Source organism: Mercenaria mercenaria, chromosome 3, assembly GCF_021730395.1.
Source record: "Mercenaria mercenaria strain notata chromosome 3, MADL_Memer_1, whole genome shotgun sequence".
Classification (NCBI taxonomy): domain Eukaryota; kingdom Metazoa; phylum Mollusca; class Bivalvia; order Venerida; family Veneridae; genus Mercenaria; species Mercenaria mercenaria.
This window is the reverse complement of record NC_069363.1, coordinates 57,134,380-57,156,883: the sequence shown is the minus strand read 5'-3', so window position 1 is coordinate 57,156,883 and position 22,504 is coordinate 57,134,380. Positions and strand designations below refer to the sequence as shown.

At 34.9% G+C, this 22,504-nt stretch overlaps 2 protein-coding genes across 15 annotated transcripts in view; one reads left to right on the top strand and one right to left on the bottom strand.

Moving 5' to 3' along the window:
- LOC128555651 (uncharacterized) overlaps positions 1–1,495 on the top strand; it is a 29,393-nt gene extending 27,898 nt beyond the window's left edge. For all 3 annotated transcript variants that reach the window (XM_053538664.1, XM_053538663.1, XM_053538665.1), the window contains exon 11: positions 645–1,495. In XM_053538664.1, the coding sequence (XP_053394639.1) occupies positions 645–689 (45 nt within the window). In that variant the 3' untranslated portion in view covers positions 690–1,495. The remainder of the gene's footprint in view (positions 1–644) is intronic.
- Positions 1,496–10,094: 8,599 nt separating this feature from the next.
- LOC128555649 (polypyrimidine tract-binding protein 1-like) overlaps positions 10,095–22,504 on the bottom strand; it is a 145,912-nt gene continuing 133,502 nt past the window's right edge. For all 12 annotated transcript variants that reach the window (XM_053538661.1, XM_053538651.1, XM_053538655.1 and 9 more), the window contains 4 exons: positions 17,415–17,631; positions 15,817–15,891; positions 14,654–14,717; positions 10,095–12,712 (listed from right to left, as the gene is read on the bottom strand). In XM_053538661.1, the coding sequence (XP_053394636.1) occupies positions 12,644–12,712; positions 14,654–14,717; positions 15,817–15,891; positions 17,415–17,631 (425 nt within the window). In that variant the 3' untranslated portion in view covers positions 10,095–12,643. The remainder of the gene's footprint in view (positions 12,713–14,653; positions 14,718–15,816; positions 15,892–17,414; positions 17,632–22,504) is intronic.

Genomic DNA, 22,504 nt, shown 5'->3' with positions numbered 1-22,504 from the left:
TGTCTGGTGTTTTCTGAGAGAGAAAAAACAGAGCCTGAAAGACTGAAAATGTAGATAATATACAAGAAGAGTAAAATTAACCCTTACCCTGCTAAATGTCTATAATGAACTTGTCCATCTTTCAATTTGGACAGTACCATTAACTGTTAAAAGGGGTGCCTACCAAAAAGATACTGACTGAATGGCAAACAGTGCAGGTCATGATAAGACTGCATGTACGTGCAGGCTGACCAAAATCTACACTGGTCGCAAAGACAGAATCAATCGTGTCCAGCATGATAAGAATTAAATATAGAGGTTTCATATTTATGCGATGGCTGTCATTTTGTTCAGTTACATTTATTTTTTATTTATTATGTACCAAAGATGTTAGATGTTTGAATGTTGTATACTCATAATTTAACATGAATTGTATATCATATAGAAGTGAAACCCAGTTTTAAAGAAGCCTCTGTGAAAGAGTTATGTCATATCTCTTAGTATGTAAGCTGCATTCAGTATTCCCCTTAAAACTGGTAAGGAATGGAAATGTTTTTATTTTCTTTTTTTTTTCATTCACAATAAATGAAATGAAGGACTTGAGATTTATATCAATGAAGGACTTAGATTGTATTTCAATACTAATGAATGGTTTCTGATTACAGGTCTTGCTACATCAACATCAAAACTTTTATGAAGAAGTCACATGATACCAAGCTTATACTTGTTGCCATGGAAATCTTGATACTAGGTTGTTAAGCAAAGAGCTGAAGCTTCGGTTATGCCCAGAGGACTGCGAAGTCAAGACCAAAGTTTTGAGATTGTAACATTACATTATGATCCTTGAGGAAAAGTTGTTAACCCTTACCCTGCTAAATTTTTATAATGAACTTATCCATCTTGCAATTTGGACAATACGATTAACTGTTAAATGGGGTGCTTACCAAAAAGATACTGGAAGAATAGCGAACAGTGCAGATCATGATCACACTGCACGGACTTACAAACTTCCAGAGATATATCTACTGTACCATAATGCTATGGAAACATATATAGCTTTTCTTGGGAGGATAACCTTGTCAGCAAATTGAGAACAGGGACAACATCGACCCGGTCTCTGTGGACAGTCTCCTTATATTAACAACATTTGCTGTCTCTTTAATGCGAAATTTATGTATAATTGTGGACTAGCATAGAACCACCGCTGCAGGAAAATACTATTCATTTATTTCAGAGTGAGTAGCAGTTTGGTGAAATGTGCATAATTCACAAAAAATAAGAAGTAAGGTTCCACTTCAGCTTATAAACACACAAACATTTACTTATATAAAGGTTAATGTTTGAACCAGGATGTAATTTATCCCCTGAAGATGTGCATCATGAACTGAGAGCTTAGGCTGGGAGGGCTGCTAACAGTCATAATACGTACATTTCCAGGTAACGTCTTAAAAGTCAATATAGGATATGTGGATTTGTTTATTCATGGGCATATATCTCAGTTACAATAAAAGTCTTGATATATCTTGATCGTTCTTTTTGCGTCTTCTTCTAAGGCACCAATTTTTACTGGAGAAAAAAATTGATAACAATTCTGGCCTATATTACATAATTGTGAAATACTTTCAGGTTATGGAACTTGAAAAACTGGTACATTTTGTCAAACAAGTAATTTGTGAAGATAGACAGATTACCCTGTTGAAGTCCATCTAGCAGTCTCATGACAGTCTTTAAACCCAAGTGTAGGTCAGTGATGAACTTCCAACAGCTGGGTCTCTCACATTTGGGAAATATGTTTACAAAAATCTTGATACTTCTGCAGTATTATCAGGTTGGAAGGTGGTATGATGACGGGCCTCTGTGGTTGAGTGGTTTAAGTTCCCCGACTTTGAATCACTTGCCCTTCACTGCTGTGGGTTTGTGGGTTTGAAACCTCGCTTAAGTTGAGAATTCTTTCACAAGAGGAAGCCATCCACCTGACTAAAGGAAGGTAAAGGTTTCCACCAAAGTGCTCACCTGTGACTAAAAAAATACTCTAAAGGCAGCTCTAGTCTTCTAGCCATCATCAAAAGCTAGAAAATTGCCATATGAGCTAAGATTGTGTCAGTGTGACATAAAACCCTGATGAAAACAAGAAACAAAAACAACACAGGTGGTACGAGGGTTTTCTTTGTATTTGTTTTTTTTACATCCGAAATGAAAACACCAAGACTGGCCTAGACATTTTGAGCTACTGGTCACCGAAATACTAGGGGTCATCAACTTACCACATACCTACTAGTACTACCTTCCTTTGAGGTTTGAGGTCTGTTTGCCAAAGCCATCTTTAATTACTGAGCAGAAACGGTTTTCAGTCCAGAGAGCACTGTGACCTAAACCTACTTACCACAAAACAATGGAGGTCATCTACTGATTACAGGCAATCATCCTTTGATTTAATTTCGACTTAAGACCAAAACGTTATTGGAAACCAAATTGTCTTAACGACCAATGCACCATGTCCCCTCTTCAGATTTCTTCAAAGGTGGACATAAAAGAAAGCAAATCTGTAGGATAAAAATCAGGGTTCAGTAATCTGTTTGGGTGTGAAATACACGATTCTGTTTAAAACATGCCCATATATTTCATACCCATATGTAAACAGTTTACCGAGCCACGATTTGTTTCTTAAATATATTTCATTATTAAGCTTGCCCACATAGAGTTCTTTGGAAAGTCATGGTCATTACATGGATATATGTATTCATTTTTAATATTATCCGACTACATTACCGACTCCTTTTTTGCTCTCTCGTCTCTGTATGCCTGTGCCGTGTATGGAAGACTGTCAACATCTCCAGGTTTTATTTTAAAGTAAGAATTTACTCAGCAATGCATTGGAACATATGCATGTTTACAGCTTCTCTGTGTGGTCAATATGCCTCTGGATATTTAAAGCACAGATGGGCAGATTCCACGTATGATACATTGACCCTTACGCTTTGAGCTCATACAGCAGTGTAGATGTGGTTCAGTGTGGCCCTCAACCACCTTAACATAACAAACCATTAACTTTTTTTAAAAGTTTAGCTGTACATTCCTGGAAAATTTCAAGCTCCTTGACACTAACACTTGTGCCCTTAATGGAGTTCCCTTGGTGCTCTTGCTACTAGTCACAGAGTACACACACTGCGCTCTGTTGGTTATGATTTATATATCTTAACCGGAGCATGTTTTACGATCCAGTCCTGTACTTACTGTTTTCATTTACACTGTCATGTAACATGGGAATATGCTGGGTGTTGGAGTGAGGTTTGGCACCAGTGGTGTATTTGCCAAATGACTATTCTAAGGCCACTCTCTGCCGTGTTCCTTCAGTAACTATTTATTATTGTATTAGTTTGTGTTAATGTGTACCTGTGCTGAGGCACTTTGTACAAACACAAACTAATACAATAATCAACAGATATAAATTTTACATGTACACCTATTTCCATCTGGTGTATGGGCATCTGCGTTCTTTGAATGTAGCTTTTGAATGTATTCCTTGTTTTCTTTACATAATTTTTCTTTATAATGCAAAACTATCTTAACATGAAGCATGATATAACAGCTCTATGCACTTCCTATTTTTCATCCAAAGAGAGGATTTACAAGGGAAGATTCCTACATCTCGTAAACATTCTCAAGCTTTCAAGTGAAAATTTCACACGATGGGAATTTCTCATCTGTAAGCAAATCTTGCCTTAAGCAATTTATGAAGAGATTCAAGATCGCCCGGTCTAAAACAGAGCTGTCCAAACAAGTTAGTCAATTTGAAGTTAGGATTGCAAGTAGATGTATGCGTTTTTGCCTTTTAACACGGAGATGTTTGTTTAATTGTAATTTGTTTTAGTAAGTCTCACCAACAAAATGCAGATCAAATGGTGACTTTCCAGTGCTTAAATGGTGGCAGAAAACTCCAGAGGCCACTTCCAGCACTATTCCCAGCACCATTTGATTCAAGATTTTTTAGTTGGTAAAAAAACAGCTTTCAGGCAAACTTCACAAGAAAATATCAGTAAAATCAATGGATGCTTCCTGAAATATGATTATTGCATATTTAAACAACGAAAGTGGAATTCACTGACTGGGTACATACATTTTACTAATGTTAAATAATCAAAGGGCAATATCTCATCGAAAAATCATCCCATGAGAACATGTAGATAATATGTGCACCTCCACTTCATAATTTTCACTGAATTCAAGCCAGCGGTTGCTGAGAAATACTCCAGACTAGGATGGCACTATAAATTACTATTGCATTAGCAAAGGGCAATAACTCAGTGAAAATCATTTGACTGGAACATGAAGATAATATGCACATCTCCTCTTGGGAGTGAAGCTTTCTATAAAGTTTTGATGAACTCCAGCCAGTAGTTGCAGAGGAATACTCCGAAGAAGAAATGGTACTATAGTATATTAATGTTGAATAATTATAGGGCAATAAGCAAATGTAAATCATCTGATCAGAACACTAAGACAATCTCCTCTAATGAAGCTTCCTATGAAGTTTCACTCAATTCCAACCAGTGGTTGCCGAGAAATACTCCAGACAAGAACCAGCGGTTGCCGAGAAATACTCCAGACAAGAGGACGGATGAAGTGGCGACTATGGAAGCGTATTTAAAAGACCCGACTGATTGCCTCCGTGTCATTACGTAAGGTACCATTTGGTATCTATAATGGAAGAAGTCAGGGAAGGGCGGTTGTTCCAAATCTTTTTGGGATATTTATGTACCTTTAACAAGAAGAAATGTTACATTTCTCAAAGACAAGAACAATAGTAGTATATGATGAAAATGAGCTGTTTGCAGGAAGAGAAGATAAAAAGATAGAAAAATGTTTCCCACATCCAGAAGTTTAATATGCTCAGTAGATGTACATTAATGAGTTTACTACATAGAATAGAAACATGTATACAGCCTTTGAAGCTACAGACTGTGATAGACTTCCTTAGCCAGTTGTACAATTTAACTTTCCATATATTTCTCTCCCCCAAAAATCTGCACAAATACGGACTGAAGTTTTGGTGGAAATTTCCTATCCGGGTTTAAAGTAATGTTTTACCCAGTCTGAGGTTATAAAAACGATGTTTGGAAACCAGTCTCAAAATCCAGCTTTGTCATTGATCAATTTCAAAAATGATTCCAAAATCATCTAACCAAATGACTGGGATTTGAAACTGGTCTTCAAATTCAGTTTAATAACCTTGGACCCAGATAAACTTGAAAATAATGTGTTTAACATTCAAAACCAGGAGTATTTGCTAACTGGTAAAGGCCAATAACTGGCAAATGTTTCAATTTTTGTTGGCTAAGGATGTCTATAAACAACAAGAACAAGAAAATTGTAACTGAATCAGTAAGAGAAATAAACTGTCATCACCATGTTCACTTGATATAGACAAGACTATTATCTAATAGACATAACAAACAAAAGAAACTCAGTTAAAGCTATATTTACAGTATAAGAGAAATAGTACGGAGCTACGAGTTGTTAGTTTATAGAATATTACAGTCAGAAAAATATACAAAACATTTAAAGAACATTATACAACAATAAGTCGGGATCTTTTTTTATAATTTTTCTTCCCCCATTAAGTTGGTCCAGATTTACACTGAAATGGTTAAATGTTGCCTCACTCATAAGTTTTCTGTGACTGCAAAATTTTTATTTATAATGCTGCAGAGTTTGCTTGCTATGAGAGATTCTGCAAGAGAATATTTCTCCCACATTTTGTCATTTTTGTTGCTTGTTTCTGACAGATACAATACAGCAGCTGAAAGTCTATTCTACTTTCTCTGCAGACCTTTGAAATTGGTGCCAGAATTTAAAGAATATTAACAAGAGCTGTCACTGGAGACAGCGCGCTCGACTATTTCGATGCTGGATAGTGAAACTGGGCACATCTGAGGAAACTAGAGCTGTCACTGGAGTGTTTAATGACTCCAATTGTGGATGAAGCTATTGCACAATAGCCTGTGTCTATGTCAAAAATATCAACTTAAAGTAATAAGAGAGGTAAAGATAAAATGTATCAAAACACTATATAAATATATCCTAAGCAAAAAGGGGCATAATTCATTAAATACTGGTGCCAGAGTTATGCAGCTTGTGTCATATAGTGTGGGTGATGATGTTGAACAACTATTTTAAGTTTGAATCAAATCCATTCGGTAATAACAGACAGAGTGAAAGTGCATCAAAACTTTAACCTAAAATTCTAAGTAAAAAGGGGGAATAATTAATGAAAAATTGGTGCCAGAGTTATGCACCTTGCGTCATATGGTGTGGGTGATGATGTTGAAAAACTACTTTAAGTTTGAATCAAATCCATTCAGTAATAACAGAGACAGAGTGAAGGTGCATCAAAACCTTAACCTAAAATTCTAAGTAAAAAGGGGATATAATTCATCAAAAATTGGTCCCAGAGTTATGCACCTTGTGTCATATGATAAGGGTAATGATGTTGAACAATTGTTTAAGTTTGAATCAGATCCATTCAGTAATAACAGAGATAGAGTGAAAGTGCATAAAACTTTAACTTGAAATTCTAAGTAAAAAGGGGAATAATTCATGAAAAATTGTGCCAGAGTTATGCATCTTGTGTCATATGATGTGGATGATGATGCTGAACAACTATTTTAAGTTTGAATCAAATCCATTCAGTAATAGCAGAGATAGAGTGAAAGTGCACCAAAACTTTAACCTGAAATTCTAAGTAAAAAGGGGGAATAATTCATGAAATATTGGTGCAAGAGTTGTGACCCTTGTGCCATATGATGTGGGTGATGATGAGGAACAACTACTTTAAGTTTGAAGTAAATCCATCAAGTAATAACAGAGATAGAGTGAAAATGCATCAAAACTTTAACCTGAAAATCTAAGTGAAAAGGGGGGATAATTCATGAAATATTGGTGTCAGAGTTATGGCCCTTATGACAGATGATGTGGATGATGATGATGAATAAGTATTTCAAGTTTGAATCAAATCCATCAAGTAATTACAGAGATAAGTTGAAAAAATAGAAAGTGCACCAAAACTTTAACCAAGGTGGGGACGCGGAAAGACGCCGACGCCGACGCCGGGGCGAGTAGGATAGCTCTCCTTATACTTCGTATAGTCGAGCTAAAAAGCCTGAAGTCAGACCAGCTCTGAGACAGCAGTATAGCCTAAAGTTGTTCAATCCAGTTTGTATTTTACCACTACAAAAAGATTTAATTCCGATTTATCAATAAAGACCAGTCTGACAGCAGACATGGTTTTTATAGAATTAATTTAGACTTGAAATTTCAACAAAGCTACACAAGTTATAATCTTCATGCACATGATACATTACAAAACTTAACTTTTAAAAATTTGGAGAACGGTATCCTGGCTGGTTAATTTTTCATATAACTCAACTGACAGGTTGGGTAAGGCATGTAAACCAACATTTTACCATTTCAGAGGGCTGTACCATATGTTCCCAGAAAGACCCTGTTTGGTAGAACAGACTATATACAGAAAACGTGAGACAATAATGTTAATGAAAAATGACTGTTAAAATGAAAGTTAGTCATGAATAGCTTCCTCGAAAATATTTCTGTAAAAAACAACAAGATGAGAAACGATGTTTGAAGAACTTTCGTCAGAAAAGAGCGTGGAAACAAGACATAGTTGAAAGGAAAAAAAAATCGAGAAAACTGGACTGATTTGCTAAACATAACACACGTTTCATACAAAATGGATTTTTTAATATTTCAACTTTTGCAAATACAAGATCTTTTTAAGTCAGATTAGTACACCATCAAAATCCATAAACAATCAATCAACTGTCATGTAAACCCTTTAAAAAGGGAATTCAACAATTAATAAATAAACAAATGAGAAAAAAAAATACAAATTTGGTAAAAAGCTACAAAAAAAATCACTTTACATAGTGTTGTTCCCCTAGGCACATTGATTACTGACAAAATATTTGTCAGCCTTAATTTACATATGATGAATATGTATATAAATTAACCATGCATGGTACACAGAGGCACATCGCGTGATTCTTAACCTTACAGCCGACCAAATTTTAGTTCTAATTTGTACAAAAATACATTAAATACCTATATCATGCAAAAAAATCCTAGTATATTATATAAAAATAATTGCAACATAAAATCAAATTAAAATCCCAACTCGTGCAGTTAACATATTCTGGCACAAGCCTTAAATTTACATAAAATGTTTATTTTCTATGATTGTCAAAATGACTTCAATCTACCATGTTAATAAAACTGAGTTAATTCTTTAAATTAAATTAAATTATGCATATACATTGTTTAATCATTGTATTCACCCACGACAGTCATAACAAATGCTCACTAAATATTTGTAGACATATTACAGAATTTACAAGTTCCAATTCCTAGTCATGAATTATTCATGGATGAATAGCATAGTTAAACAACTCTTTAGTTAAAATCTGAACACAAAACATAAAAAGTGAAATTTGAACTCTTCTGTCAAAATATTGCAACAAAAAAAACCTTAGTAACAATTCTTATCTACCTTCTTTTTTAGCGTTTTACATAACTTAACATGAAATCTGTGTAACTAAATTGAAATAATTCAAACACCAGTCCTGTACTTTGTTTCCACAATAGCTCATTAATATGCACTGTTTTGGGCGGAGTTACCTGGAGTATTTGCATAATCAATTTTGATTGGTTAAAAAATTTCAATAAGCAATGATTGCACATGTTAGGCAGTTTGTAACTGCTTAATTTATATGCACCCATCCTTAGTGCATGGATTTCAATGAACATAAAATAAACGATAAAGCTAATGTCATGTGCTCAATAGAACAGATCACTGGCAATCTGACAGTCAAGATCAGTATCTTCCAAAATATTAGCAAACTTCCCTCTACCCCTCCCTCAAAAACAGTAAACACTGCTGATGACACTTCTGAAGTGAATATATCTCAAATACTACAACAAAAACATTCTTTATACTTAGAAATGGAAAGTAAGTATGTGCAAGAATTTTGAACACACTTTTCTGCAATCTCCTTTATAAAATACAATCATAATCTTGTAATAAGCATTGAATAATTACTTGTTATCATAATCCAATTATATATACTGTTGATGTAGAGTGATCATTTCACTTTCATACTTGATAAATTTAGAGTATGGAAACTTACTCCAGATTCAAAAAAAAATAGTGCCCAGAAGCTTTAAAATTTCCACAAGTAATCCACAAAAAACCCTACGATATTCTATGCTACTAAACTTTCGTAGGCATGGGTAAGTATCAACATGGAAGTTGAAGAGCTAACATATCATGACTGCCAAATTGCTCGTTATCTGTAATTTTCTACCGACAAATGAAACAAATTTGATATCAAATCAATAATACACAATATCTTAGAAAACCAGTTCTAGATATGCACAAAAAAATCAATAATCATGGAACAAATTAGTACAATATGTGCTTGCCAAAACATAATAACCCTACATATACATATACTTTATCTAATCACCCATGGCAGATCCAAAAAAATACTGTATACAACACATATACACCAAAAACTCTACTAGTATGAAAAAATGTACAATGAATTTTTACCGAGAACATGTAATGTTTGGGGTTTGAATAGATGCCTCGATTTTCCCCCCAGAAATACATCAAACAAAACAAGACTTCTTGGATGTGACATTTTTTTTATATAATAATATATGAGATGAAATAAACAGTGAAGAAATGTTTAAACTAGTAAAGAATATATATAAATTGTTGAAAGTACTAATTTCGGAATTAAATTCCATCATCCTTTTATCACATCCATCTTGATGAAATTATTCTTCATCGATCTTTTTTCAGACGCCGTTGTGATTAGTTCTCTGTAGACTGCACAGCATATTGTGATTTTCTCTCATAATCCCTCTGGCATTAAAAAAAACACTTTAATATTATTTCCAAAATGGAGAACTAATCCAATTTTAAATACAGAAAAAAAAATCCTGATTTTCCCACATTCTTCTTCCCAAATCTAATAAATTTTTCATTAGGATTTCCACATGCCCTCGTTTTTTTTTTTGGGGGGGGGGGGGGGGGCTTGGAAACTGGCAGATTAAGAACAGTCTTTTCAATATGTTAATTATAACAGCATGCATCCACTGCAAGACAGACTGGCAAGTACTTTCAATAATTTAATTTGTTCCTCTAAAGCTTTCTAACAAATCCTGATTAATTACTGTTTTTAAGATTGGAGAAGTGAAACAGGGGGTTTCTCCCCTTTCTTCTGTCCTACAGATTTTTAAATTCTTTTTCTATTCCAATATATAGAAATTACCAACATGATTTTCAACAAGTTTCACTCCTAAGCTTAAAGGCCCATAATGCATTTGTTTATTATGTAGTTGCAATATTATTTTTGTAAGTCTATTCCTACTCAATCCTAATTTTGATAATTTGTTGTCTTGTTTATTTTCAAATGCTTTCAATATTGAATAACACAGTACAAAATATTATTGAATTCATTGTTTAAGATTACCTCCCTTTATGGCCCTAACTTTGTAAGTTCGTGAGCAATATTGAAAGTAGTAACTTTCTAACCATGTAAGTACGCATAACATCCATTAAGATAGCAGCTCTATCTGTTTTTAACATAAAATTAAAAATCTTATGGAGCTTTAAGAGTAAGTCACTTTTTTCCTTATTTCATTTTTTTTTTTTTTTTTGCTAGTATCTAAAATCTCATTTCTCCCATAATCCTTCCTGCAAACTTCCAAAATCAGCTGCATATGTGTATGTTTGCCTCAGTGGAAAACTTACAATCTAATGAAATTATCACAATAAAATTTAAAATTTTTAAACGACAGTAACACACATGAAACAGTACATAGGCTATAGTATCTAGACAACACATATATAAGAAAAATATAGATCTGAATTTATAGTCTTTTTCAAACTTGTATGTTACAAAATTAGTTAGAATGATATATATATATAGGAATAATTCAATGATTAGGTTAGCTTACATAAAACTTACATAAATAAATGGCACTTTTATTTCTGCACTCTGAGATTTCGTAACAGCGATGAAATTTACATGCATTCTTCTGATTTTTTTTTTTTAAATGAATCCGTAAAAAAACTTTTTTTTATAGTCTATTCTGGGTTGTTCTACTGAAGCATGATACAGTAAGTATTTGAGCCGCGCCATGAGAAAACCAACATAGTGCATTTGCGACCAGCATGGATCAAGACCAGCCTGGGCATCCGTGCAGTCTGGTCAGGATCCATGCTGTTCGCTAACGGTTTCTCTAATTGTAATAGGATTTGAAAGCAAACAGCTTGGATCTTGACCAGACTGCGCGGATGCAAATGCACTATGTTGGTTTTCTCATGGTGCGGCTCATTTGATCTATGAGATGATTTCACATTAAAAACATGTTTCCACCCGCAATGTTCATCAATACTTGTTCTGGATTTCTGTTCTTAAAAAAGCAATAAATTATGGGACATATGCCATGAGAAATGACTGCAAAAAATGACTTGCATTTCTTTTACTCAATTCTGGTTACAAAAATGGTGCTTCCTTAGTGTACTACTGGCTTCGACTCTTAGTTGATAGTACGAAGACTTCTACTAAAGTTCTGTAACCCAGGTTAAACTAAACACATTGAAAATATCAACAGCTATTGAGTGTACCAAAGTCTGTACAATAGATGACTACATGTTGTTGCGAAGTTTAGACTTAAGTTAGGCAATTAGGACGAACTTCAGTTAGGCAACTACAGACTGTTGCTAAAAGTTTTAGAGACAAGCTGGTACAAATTACATCTACAAGTCTATATATAATATTGCATTTGATTTTCATTTTGAATTGCATTCAACCCGTAGCTCCTAATCCCTTGTTTTATATGGACAAAAAATAACACAAAACTTAATCATGATACTTTAACAACAACGTGGATAGAACTCTGAAACTTGTCAAAAACAAAATGACAACATATATGTAACTTTGAACTTGGAAGGCACTTATTAGCCAAATAAACTTCTATAATGGTACACAGGTAGTTTCCCTACATGCTTATACACCTTTATCACAAAGTCACCGAATATATGAGCTTTACATCCACTGGACAAAAACTGTCATAACATTTGAGCTATGTTCCGGATGCCAAGTACAGTCTGTCCACGTCATGATACATTTTACAAGACTATGTTTATGTCTGATTGACATATATTCAAATATTTTTCACGTCAAAGGGGAAGCAATACTATTTTCTATGTATCTTAAACTGAATTAAAAATTACCAATAATTTATTCCACACATTAAAAATTCATTCTGAAAGGAGTCTTCATTTTAAACAATAACAGTCCACTTTATACATGCATTGATTAATACGTATGCTAATAACCTAAAGGTCCCATTTCATTGTATGTTATTTGTGTTTTACTCATATTTAAAATGTTTGTATAATGAAATCATTGCAGCTATTTCACAGTCTTTCAGACTTCAAGAATTAACAAGTGAGAATTCAACAAGTTATTTCATGTTAAAGATGTATTTGCAGGTCATCTACGGGCGGCACTATCCGTGGTATACCAATGACTCATGACTTGGTCTTTGCTAACAATGATGTATGTATGTTCAGCTAAATGGTGGACTTGGAGAATGAAACTCTCAAATGATTGGAGTCGCTCAGTGGGTAGTTGTGCATAGCCTGAAAATACATAAATAAAGTTATTTCAAGTTGGGTCTTGTATTTAATATTCATGGGGAAAATATTTACCCCACCCATGAATTAAACTTGTGACCTCAGGGTTGCTACTTTCTAGCAAGCCTATCAAGTCACTTACTGACCAAGAAAATCAAAACTCCCCAACATACATGCATAAAGTCTATACAATTCTAATCAAGAAGACTACCATTACAGAGTTCCTAATTAATTTTAAGCCAAGAATATTGAATCCAAATATGGAAAAGGCAGAAATTAGTGTCAAGAACTGCACAATTTTCCCACACTCTGCTCATTGCATTTTCCTAATAACCCAGCATACAAATTATATATTAGCCTGGCATCTAATTTGCCTACATTTATGTGCAATTTACACTTGGGAATAAATAGCTAATTTGTTTCTTCTTTCATTTTTTCCCTGGGTTCCAACAATTTTATACAACAGTATTTCCATGTATGCAATGACAAGAAATTGTCATGTAAGTGTTTCCTAGTGTTCTAACCAATAACTCACTGTTCTTTGCAAGTTTCGGAAAACTTCCTCGTATGAATCAGGGCATAGGAAGTAAACCGAGGTATGAATCTTTTCTAAATTCTTTTGAGAATATATGCCCCCCACCCCGCGAACAAACCGACAAACCCTTAAGTCCAAACAAGAAGCTTTATAAACTTATCACAACTGGGCACACAGGAATGAATGTAGATAACAATATCAAATTAAGACCTTGGGCACAAACAAGCACTGAAAATTTACCAAAACTTGGATTGTAGATAACTTTTATTTCTTATTAAAGGTTCCAAGGTGCTTTTTGCACATGTAAAAGCTGCATTTATGCAAGTTTTCGTAACAACCTTTGCTAACTTTATCAAAACTGGGAATACTTAATTTTTGAAGTCTCATGTTTAAGGCCAAATGTCAAGACTCAAAACAGTGTCGGACTTGGACCACTGATTAATGCAGAAGCTCAACTTAGCAAAATTGCAGAATGTGACATTTAACTTTTTTCCAATTAGCTGCCTTTTAAATATAGAAGAAAAATATTACAGGGCCTATCCATTTAGCAGAACCCCATTATTAATTCATTGTTTTCTATTGATTTATTCCTCATAATGGAGTAAAAAGCCACAAATGTCTGGTATTCATTTCCTTGATTTGTTGAATAAACAATTTCCTAGGCAAGACGAGACAAATCACATATCATATTCTTTTCTGTAAAAGTTTATGAAAATAACAACCAAGATCTGTGACAGAAGCTATTGTGAGACCACTGTTTACTTTACATGTGTCTGTTTTACACTGATTGCTGGAAAACTTCTTTTTAAAATTTATGTTGTCAACTATACTTGACTGAATCCAAGATTTTTTTACCAGGATCAAAGTTATACAACTGAAATTGGAAACCAATCTCGGAATGCTGCTTTTTTATTGGTCAATTTAAAAAGTGTGCTCAGAATCAGCCAATCAGATATCAGAGTTTTGAGACTGGTCACCAACCTAAAGTTTATAACCTCGGACCCAGTACTTGCAACACAAAGACAGAGGACTGCAGCAAAACATCCTATACCTCATAGAGTGGGATGCTCTATCATTACACCCTGGAGACATCATTGTTAGTATTTACAAAGCAAGACCTTCAAGAATAGAGTTGGATGCTCTATTGTTGCAACCTGGGGTCAACATTTTAAGTATTACCCAATCAAAGACCTTCAAGAATTGAGAGGGATGCTCTATTGCTACACACAAGGGTCAACATTTTAAGTATTACCCAATCAAAGACCTCCAAGAATTGTGACAGATGTTCCACAATTACATTCTGGGGCCACCACTGTAAATATTAACTGAGACATCAAAGAATAGAGTGAAATACTCTGTTACACCCTGGGGCCACCATTGTAAGTATCGATATACTAGAAATGAAAACTTACAATAAGTGCTACTATAGCTTCTTCTACGGACATCATTTCTATTAAAGCCATGCGTCTGTCTTTTCTGTAATAAAAAAACCGTAATACAATTAAATATTTTGAAAACAAGTAAAAAAAAAAGTCCCTGTAAAATGTGTATTGCTCAATGGCTCTAACAACTAATAACTCAAACAAATTTTGCCAGTCCCATCGTGTCAGAGCGAACAAAGTTTGACTGTATGTAAGGACTTTTTTTCCATTGTACTCTATTCAACGTAACTGCAAAATAGAACTAACCGTAATTGGAATACATACAGTCTATTTGTCCTAATGCTTTGCAATGTGAAAATTGATGAACTTAAGTGTCAAAAGCTAGTTTCTCCAGATAATGACTGTTAACATTTACCAGTACACTTAATAAATCAATTACTGGTTCTTACATTACCATATAGTATCTGATTTATTATATACACTATAGCAACCTTTTAACCCACTACAACAAGACATTTTTTATTATCTCGGAGACAAAGTGACATGTGAAAGCAATGAATACTTTATGCAGTCTATTATTTGAAAGTTGTATCCCCGAGGACTTAAGTTACAAAATGTCACACAGTAGTCACGTTGCTATAACACAGCCTGGTGCAGTAGATGGTATATCATTGTCACTTTAACATAACACTGCTGTATTGTGCAGTAAATGGTATATCAGTGTCACTTTAACATAACTCTGCTGTATCTCTTTACATACAGCAATCTTACTACAAACGCCATAAAATTATGTCCTCCTATACTTAGATATGGAGATAATCATTGTTAATTGTAGTATACAACGAAGATTTAAGCCAGTATTTAACCCTTACCCTGCTAAATTTCCATAATGAACTTGTCCATCTTTCAACTCGGACAGTACCATTAACTGTTAAAAGGGGTGCATACCAAAAAGATACTGACTGAATGGCGAACAGTGCAGGTCATGATCAGACTGCAGGGATGTGCAGGCTGGTCATAATCTGCACTGGTTGCAATAGCAGAATCAGTCGTGTCCAGCATGATAAGGGTTAACAACTGAAGGATAGTGTTGTAACTCACAATGCGTCAGAATAGAAATATATGAATATTTGCTTCATATGAAGTAATTATACTCCAAGTGCACTAAAGGGAACAATATCATCAATACTTACTGGAAAAATTTGAATGCTTTAACTTCACCGTGTTGAGAGAAACTTTCTGTAAGTTCTTCTTCTGTTACTGATGGCCTATAATATCAATAAATGTACTTTATTTTTTTAACAAAACTTGATATGCATTACAATGCTTACAAAAATTATTCGAGTTTAATACAGTGTGTGTGTGCGTGTAAGTGTTGCATTCACCTTAGTTCATGTTTATTTATGTAAGCTTGATTGTGATGAAAGCTGCAAGCTTAACTGAACCACTCCCGTGTCCATTTCCTGGAAAAACCTGTACTGGTGTCATATTAGAAGGCGAGGTCGTGACCAAAGCGGGGCTTAAACCTTAGATCCATGCTGGTCGCAAATGCACTATGTTGGTTTTCTCATGGTGCGGCTCAAATTATCAATTTATTATGTCTCTTCTGGCTATGAAATACTGAACTATGGAATTCTTGCTTTAATAATTAAAAAATTTTGATTTGGCATTTGCATAAATCCAGAAAAAGCAATTTCATCAAATCTTACCCTTATAATTTTTTTATTATTAAGGTATTGGACCCGTAATAGAGAATCTCCTTTTTGAAGAGTATTCAATTCCTACCATAAACCTACTTTGACTGCAATTATCAGGGGGGCGTAGGTTCAAACCCCATTGGGACCAAATTTTTTTTTCCATGTTTTCCTTTTTTTCTAGTAAGTTTTTACTTCTTTCAAGACTAATTATGGATGCATTGTACAAAAGTAGAAAATTTTCATTTTATAAGCGATTTTTTGCTGTTCAATGTGAATTTACCTCTGAATCAGGAGGGGTAGAGTTAGACATCTTTAAAAATACTGAGTTACGTGCGGTAAAAGTTCTCTATTTTGCCTTCATTCTTTAGATTACATATTGTGGAAGAAATGCAGGTAGGTTTTACTATTGCCCCAAGATTATTTTTGAATGAAGTGGGCAAAATTCAAAACAGACCCACAGGATTCGACATTAATTTTTCAATGCTGGAGTTAGAATTCTGTCTCATTAAATCTGTTTACTTGCGGCACCCTAGAAAAAAAATGATTTTTACAGTTTTATTTTGTGTTTTATAATTGTTTAACAATAGTTTGATGTTTCTTTTATCAAAATTAATGCTGTAATGAATTCTCCGCAAACGTTTTAGATAGTGGCCATCACACTGAATTTTGTCTCTTCTAGAGCGTGTGGAAACACCATAAATTATACAAAATTTTCAAAAAACGGCACGGTAAAAGTTGTTTAAAATTTGCAACGCAGTGTGAAACATGGTCAACTTTAAGAATATACCAAGCAAATGCCATTTTTTAAACATTACTATTAGGGGTCCAATACCTTAAAGACCACCTAGCATCCTTCATGTTTTGCCAGGGATAAATTTCATAAACAGATAGGTTACCATAGAAAATACATAAGCAAGAAAAGGTTTCCATAGTAAATGTTGATTTACAGCAATAATGTCTGAGATGAAGATGACTATTTTTAGAATGACTGACAGGAGAAATGAAGACAGACAATGTTTTAAAAATGCGAAAACTTACGGAATGTTTGAGAAATGCGACAACTTACGGAATGTTTGATAAATGTGACAACTTACGGAATGTTTGAGAGGTGAAGTACTGCTGATGGAGGGAATATATTCTGACAGTTTTTGGACCCTGGTCTCTTAAACCTATGTAATGGTGACTGTGTAAAATCTTTGGTCAATCCGGCGTCTGGTTGCCCATCCTTCGGCATTTGCACTAAAGAATGTTTGGACTGAGTGACTCGGATCTGTTTTCCCCATACTTTCTGTTTATCTAGATGTGCAATCGCTGAAATGTCAATTAATTCACACATTAGTAAGAGTATTGGACTAATAAATTGAGCATTAATTATTCACTAAGTGGATGCCTCTCTAAACTATTGCAGACATTACTGCGCCAAACTTGATAACATCAATTGTTGTGTATTAACACAAAAATAGTGCATGATTTTTGCCATTAAAATTTCCTGTATTTTAAAAGTCTAGTTAATGGTCTTTTGGTATTAATACAAATCAAGCACCTGGGTTTTGCAGTTCAACAAATCTAGTACATGGTTCTTGCTGTTCACTAATCTAGTGCATAGCTCTTGCCTCTTAACACAAATCTAGAGCTTGTTTTTTTTTCCGTGTACAATCATAACAAAAGTTCTAAGTGAACACTGTAGTAATCTGCCTTTTTACAGAAAAATTTTGATACACTGTATATATAGCCCAAGTTTTAAAATAAATTGAATATTCTCAAGAAACTTCTAACAATATAATCATCAATTTGCTATCCATAAGAGGATAGATGCGCTTCATTAATGTATTATTGTACAGAAACAATGCTCTAAATTAAGTTTGTACTTTCAAAAATCCCTCGAGCAGACGTTTGTTTTAAGTTTATTGGGTTACCATGCAACTGCCATTAACCAACTCCTTTGATTTGGTTTAAATGTGTCAAATCTACTCTCTTGCAGACAAAACTTTTTGCCAAATTAACTTTTCTAAGACTTTTTCAAATGGTAACGGAGAGAAAACGTTTCAAGATGGATTTTTCCTAAGCTTTCTAACTAGTACCGTGAAAGTTACACCTGGCAGGCTACCTCTTACGACAAATTTAATTTACCGCGGCAAGTGAGTGAGCAAAAATAACACCGTAAACAGCTAATCTGTGATAACGGCACCATATCCCAGACATTGAAAGCCTGGATGACAGTAAAGTGTCACAGACAGATGACTTGGAATAAAAAGCACTCACTCGTAAAGTTACATTGAATCGAAACAGTTACAAAAGTAGGACATAGCAAACTGCAACAAACTCATTCAGATTTTACTGGCCCTTAACTGCAGACATTCTAATTTTAACCTTTACCCTGCTAAATTTCCAAAATGGATTGGTCCCTCACTCAATTTGGGCAGTACCATTTTATATTTAGGGGTATTCACTGAAAATTTACTGACTGAATAGCGAACAGTGCAAACCATGATCAGACTACACGGATGTGCAGGCTGTTCTTGGTCTGCACTGGTCGCAAAGGCAGAAATATTCGCCACCAGCAGGCTAAAGGTTGATCCTTTTTTACATCTTTCATCATTATAATAAGGTTTAGTTCTACACTGAACAGAACTGTTTTCATTTATGTTAAAACTTTATTGGAGTAATTAAGCATTTCACTGAATTCAACTTGCTAGCAGTTGAAATTAGAAGTAAATGCTCGGTCTTTCATAAATTACAAACTCGACAGTACGTAATAGACTATTTTTTAAATTTAAATTTTTAATGTAAGACTCTTGATCACTTAACTGTGATTTTATCGGGATATTTCTTTTTCTTCAGTATTTGAAATCTCACTAGAAGTTACTTGGTAATTGCTGTGAAATTATTTAATGCCATGAGCATGAAAGTTTGTTTTCCAGCAAAAACGGCTGTGAATTCTAAAGAGTAAAATGGAAATTATGTTTGTTAAATGGAATCTAATTTCATGGACTGAAACTACCATAATTGAGCCGTGCCATGGGAAAATCAACATAGTGGCTTTGCGACCAGCATGGATCCAGACCAGCCTGCGCATCCGCGCAGTCTGGTCAGGATCCATGCTGTTCGCTAACAGTTTCTCCAATTCCAATAGGCTTTAAAAGCGAACAGCATGGAGCCTGACGAGACTGCGCGGATGCGCAGGCTGGTCTGGATCAATGCTGGTCGCAAAGCCACTATGTTGGTTTTCCCATGGCACGGCTCATATATTTATCAATTAATCCGAGGCATATTTCAACATGGACTAGCACATTATTTGCCAAACACTTGGAATCTTATCTTACTGACACACGACTGTTATATTTATCAGTTACCGAATGTGAAATGAAGTCAGACTTGTCCGTATGTGTAAAGTTTAAAGTTATTTTTGGCTTTAAAATTATGTGCTGCATTTACATGTCTCCTAGTCGTATTTCAAAGGAAAAGTCTGGCAAGTCAATTGATTTTCAACTAAGTTATATCCCTAAAGTACATCAAAGTAAATTTCAAAGCCTGGAAATGCTCTTATCTGACAAGGTTGATATCTGCACCAGATACTGTTACTGCTTTTTTATTGTCACCAATAGTTACCAATATAGGCATATCCTCCTGAAGACTGTTAGTCAATTAATGATCAAAACATTCTCTAGTTTAGGTAATTACCCTGTTTTTTCCATGATTGGTGCATCTCATTGGTATGCTTACTTCAATAAGCTTGGTGGGGGTGTACAAGACTTGTATCTTTACCTATTCGAGCTTAATTGGGAATACATCATTCATATGATTACAGAGGTTACATGCTTATTAATATGCAGCTTAATGGGAGATGCTTATCATACTGAGCTTAATGGGGTATGCTTACCATACTGAACTTAATGGGTATGCTTACCATACTGAGCTTAATGGGGTATGCTTACCATACTGAGCTTAATGAAAGATGCTTACCATTCTGAGCTTAATGGGGTATGCTTACCATACTGAGCTTAATGAAAGATGCTTATCATACTGAGCTTAATAGGGTATGCTTACCATACTGAGCTTAATGGGGTATGCTTATCATACTGAGCTTAATGGGGTATGCTTACCATACTGAGCTTAATGGGGTATGCTTAACATACTGAGCTTAATGGGGTATGCTAACTTTACTGAGCTTAAATAGGTATGCTTACCATACTGAGCTTAATGGGGTATGCTAACATACTGAGCTTAATGTGTATTGCTTACCATACTGAGCTTAATGGGGTATGCTACTATACTGAGCTTAATGGTTGTATGCTTACCATACTGAGCTTAATGGCGTATGCTAACATACTGAGCTTAATGGTATGTAATCTACCATACTGAGTCTATATATGGGTATGCTTACCATACTGAGCTTAATGGGGTATGCTAACTATACTGAGCTTAATGTGTATGCTTACCATACTGAGCTTAATGGGGTATGCTAACCATACTGAGCTAATAAGGCATGCTTACCATACTGAGCTTAATGGGTATGCTAAACTATTACTTAGTATATAATGGGTTGTATGCTTACCATACTGAGCTTAATGGGGTATGCTTAACATACTGAGCTTAATGGGGTATGCTAACTTTACTGAGCTTAAGGTTGTATGCTTACCATACTGAGCTTAATGGGGTATGCTTACCATACTGAGCTTAATGGGGTATGCTTACCATACTGAGCTTAATGGGGTATGCTTATCATACTGAGCTTAATGGGGTATGCTTACCATACTGAGCTTAATGGGGTATGCTTAACATACTGAGCTTAATGGGGTATGCTTATCATACTGAGCTTAATGGGGTATGCTTACATACTGAGCTTAATGGGGTATGCTTACCATACTTTAGCTTAATGGGTATGCTTACCATACTGAGCTTAACGAAGGTTATTAGTATGCTTACCATACCGAGCTTAATGGGGTATGCTACCATACTGAGCTAAATGGGTATGCTAACTATACTGAGCTTAATGGGTATGCTAACTATACTGAGATTAATGTTGTATTCTTACCATACTGAGCTTAATAGGGTATGCTTACCATACTGAGCTTAATGGGGTATGCTAACTATACTGAGCTTAATGTTGTATGCTAACCTACTGAGCTTAATGGGTATGCTAACGATACTGAGCTTAGGGTATGCTTACCATACTGAGCTTAATAGGGTATGCTTACCATACTGAGCTTAATGGGGTATGCTAACTATACTGAGATTAATGTTGTATTCTTACCATACTGAGCTTAATGGGGTATGCTAACTATACTGAGCTTAATGTTGTATGCTTACCATACTGAGCTTAATGGCGTATGCTAACGATACTGAGCTTAAGGTTGTATGCTTACCATACTGAGCTTAATAGGGTATGCTTACCATACTGAGCTTAATGGGGTATGCTAACTATACTGAGCTTAATGTTGTATGCTTACCATACTGAGCTTAATGGGGTATGCTAACCATACTGAGCTAAATAGGGCATGCTTACCATACTGAGCTTAATGGGGTATGCTAACTATACTTAGATTAATGTTGTATGCTTACCATACTGAGCTTAATGGGGTATGCTTACCATACTGAGCTTAATGGCGTATGCTAACTATACTGAGCTTAATGTTGTATGCTTACCATACTGAGCTTAATAGGTTATGCTTACCATACTGAGCTTAATGGGGTATGCTCACCATACTTAGCTTAATGGCGCATGCTCACCATACTGAGCTTAACAGGTTATGCTTACCATACCGAGCTTAATGGGGTATGCTAACCATACTGAGCTAAATAGGGTATGCTAACCATACTGAGCTTAATGGGGTATGCTAACCATACTGAGCTTAATGGGGTATGCTAACCATACTGAGCTTAATAGGTTATGCTTACCATACTGAGCTTAATAGGGTATGCTCACCATACTTAGCTTAATGGCGTATGCTCACCATACTGAACTTAACAGGTTATGCTTACCATACTGAGCTTAATGGGGTATGCTAACCATACTGAGCTAAATAGGGTATGCTAACCATACTGAGCTTAATGGGGTATGCTAACCATACTGAGCTGAATGGGGTATGCTAACCATACTGAGCTAAATAGGGTATGCTCACCATATTGAGCTGAATGGCGTATGCTCACCATACTGAGCTTAATGGGGTATGCTAACCATACT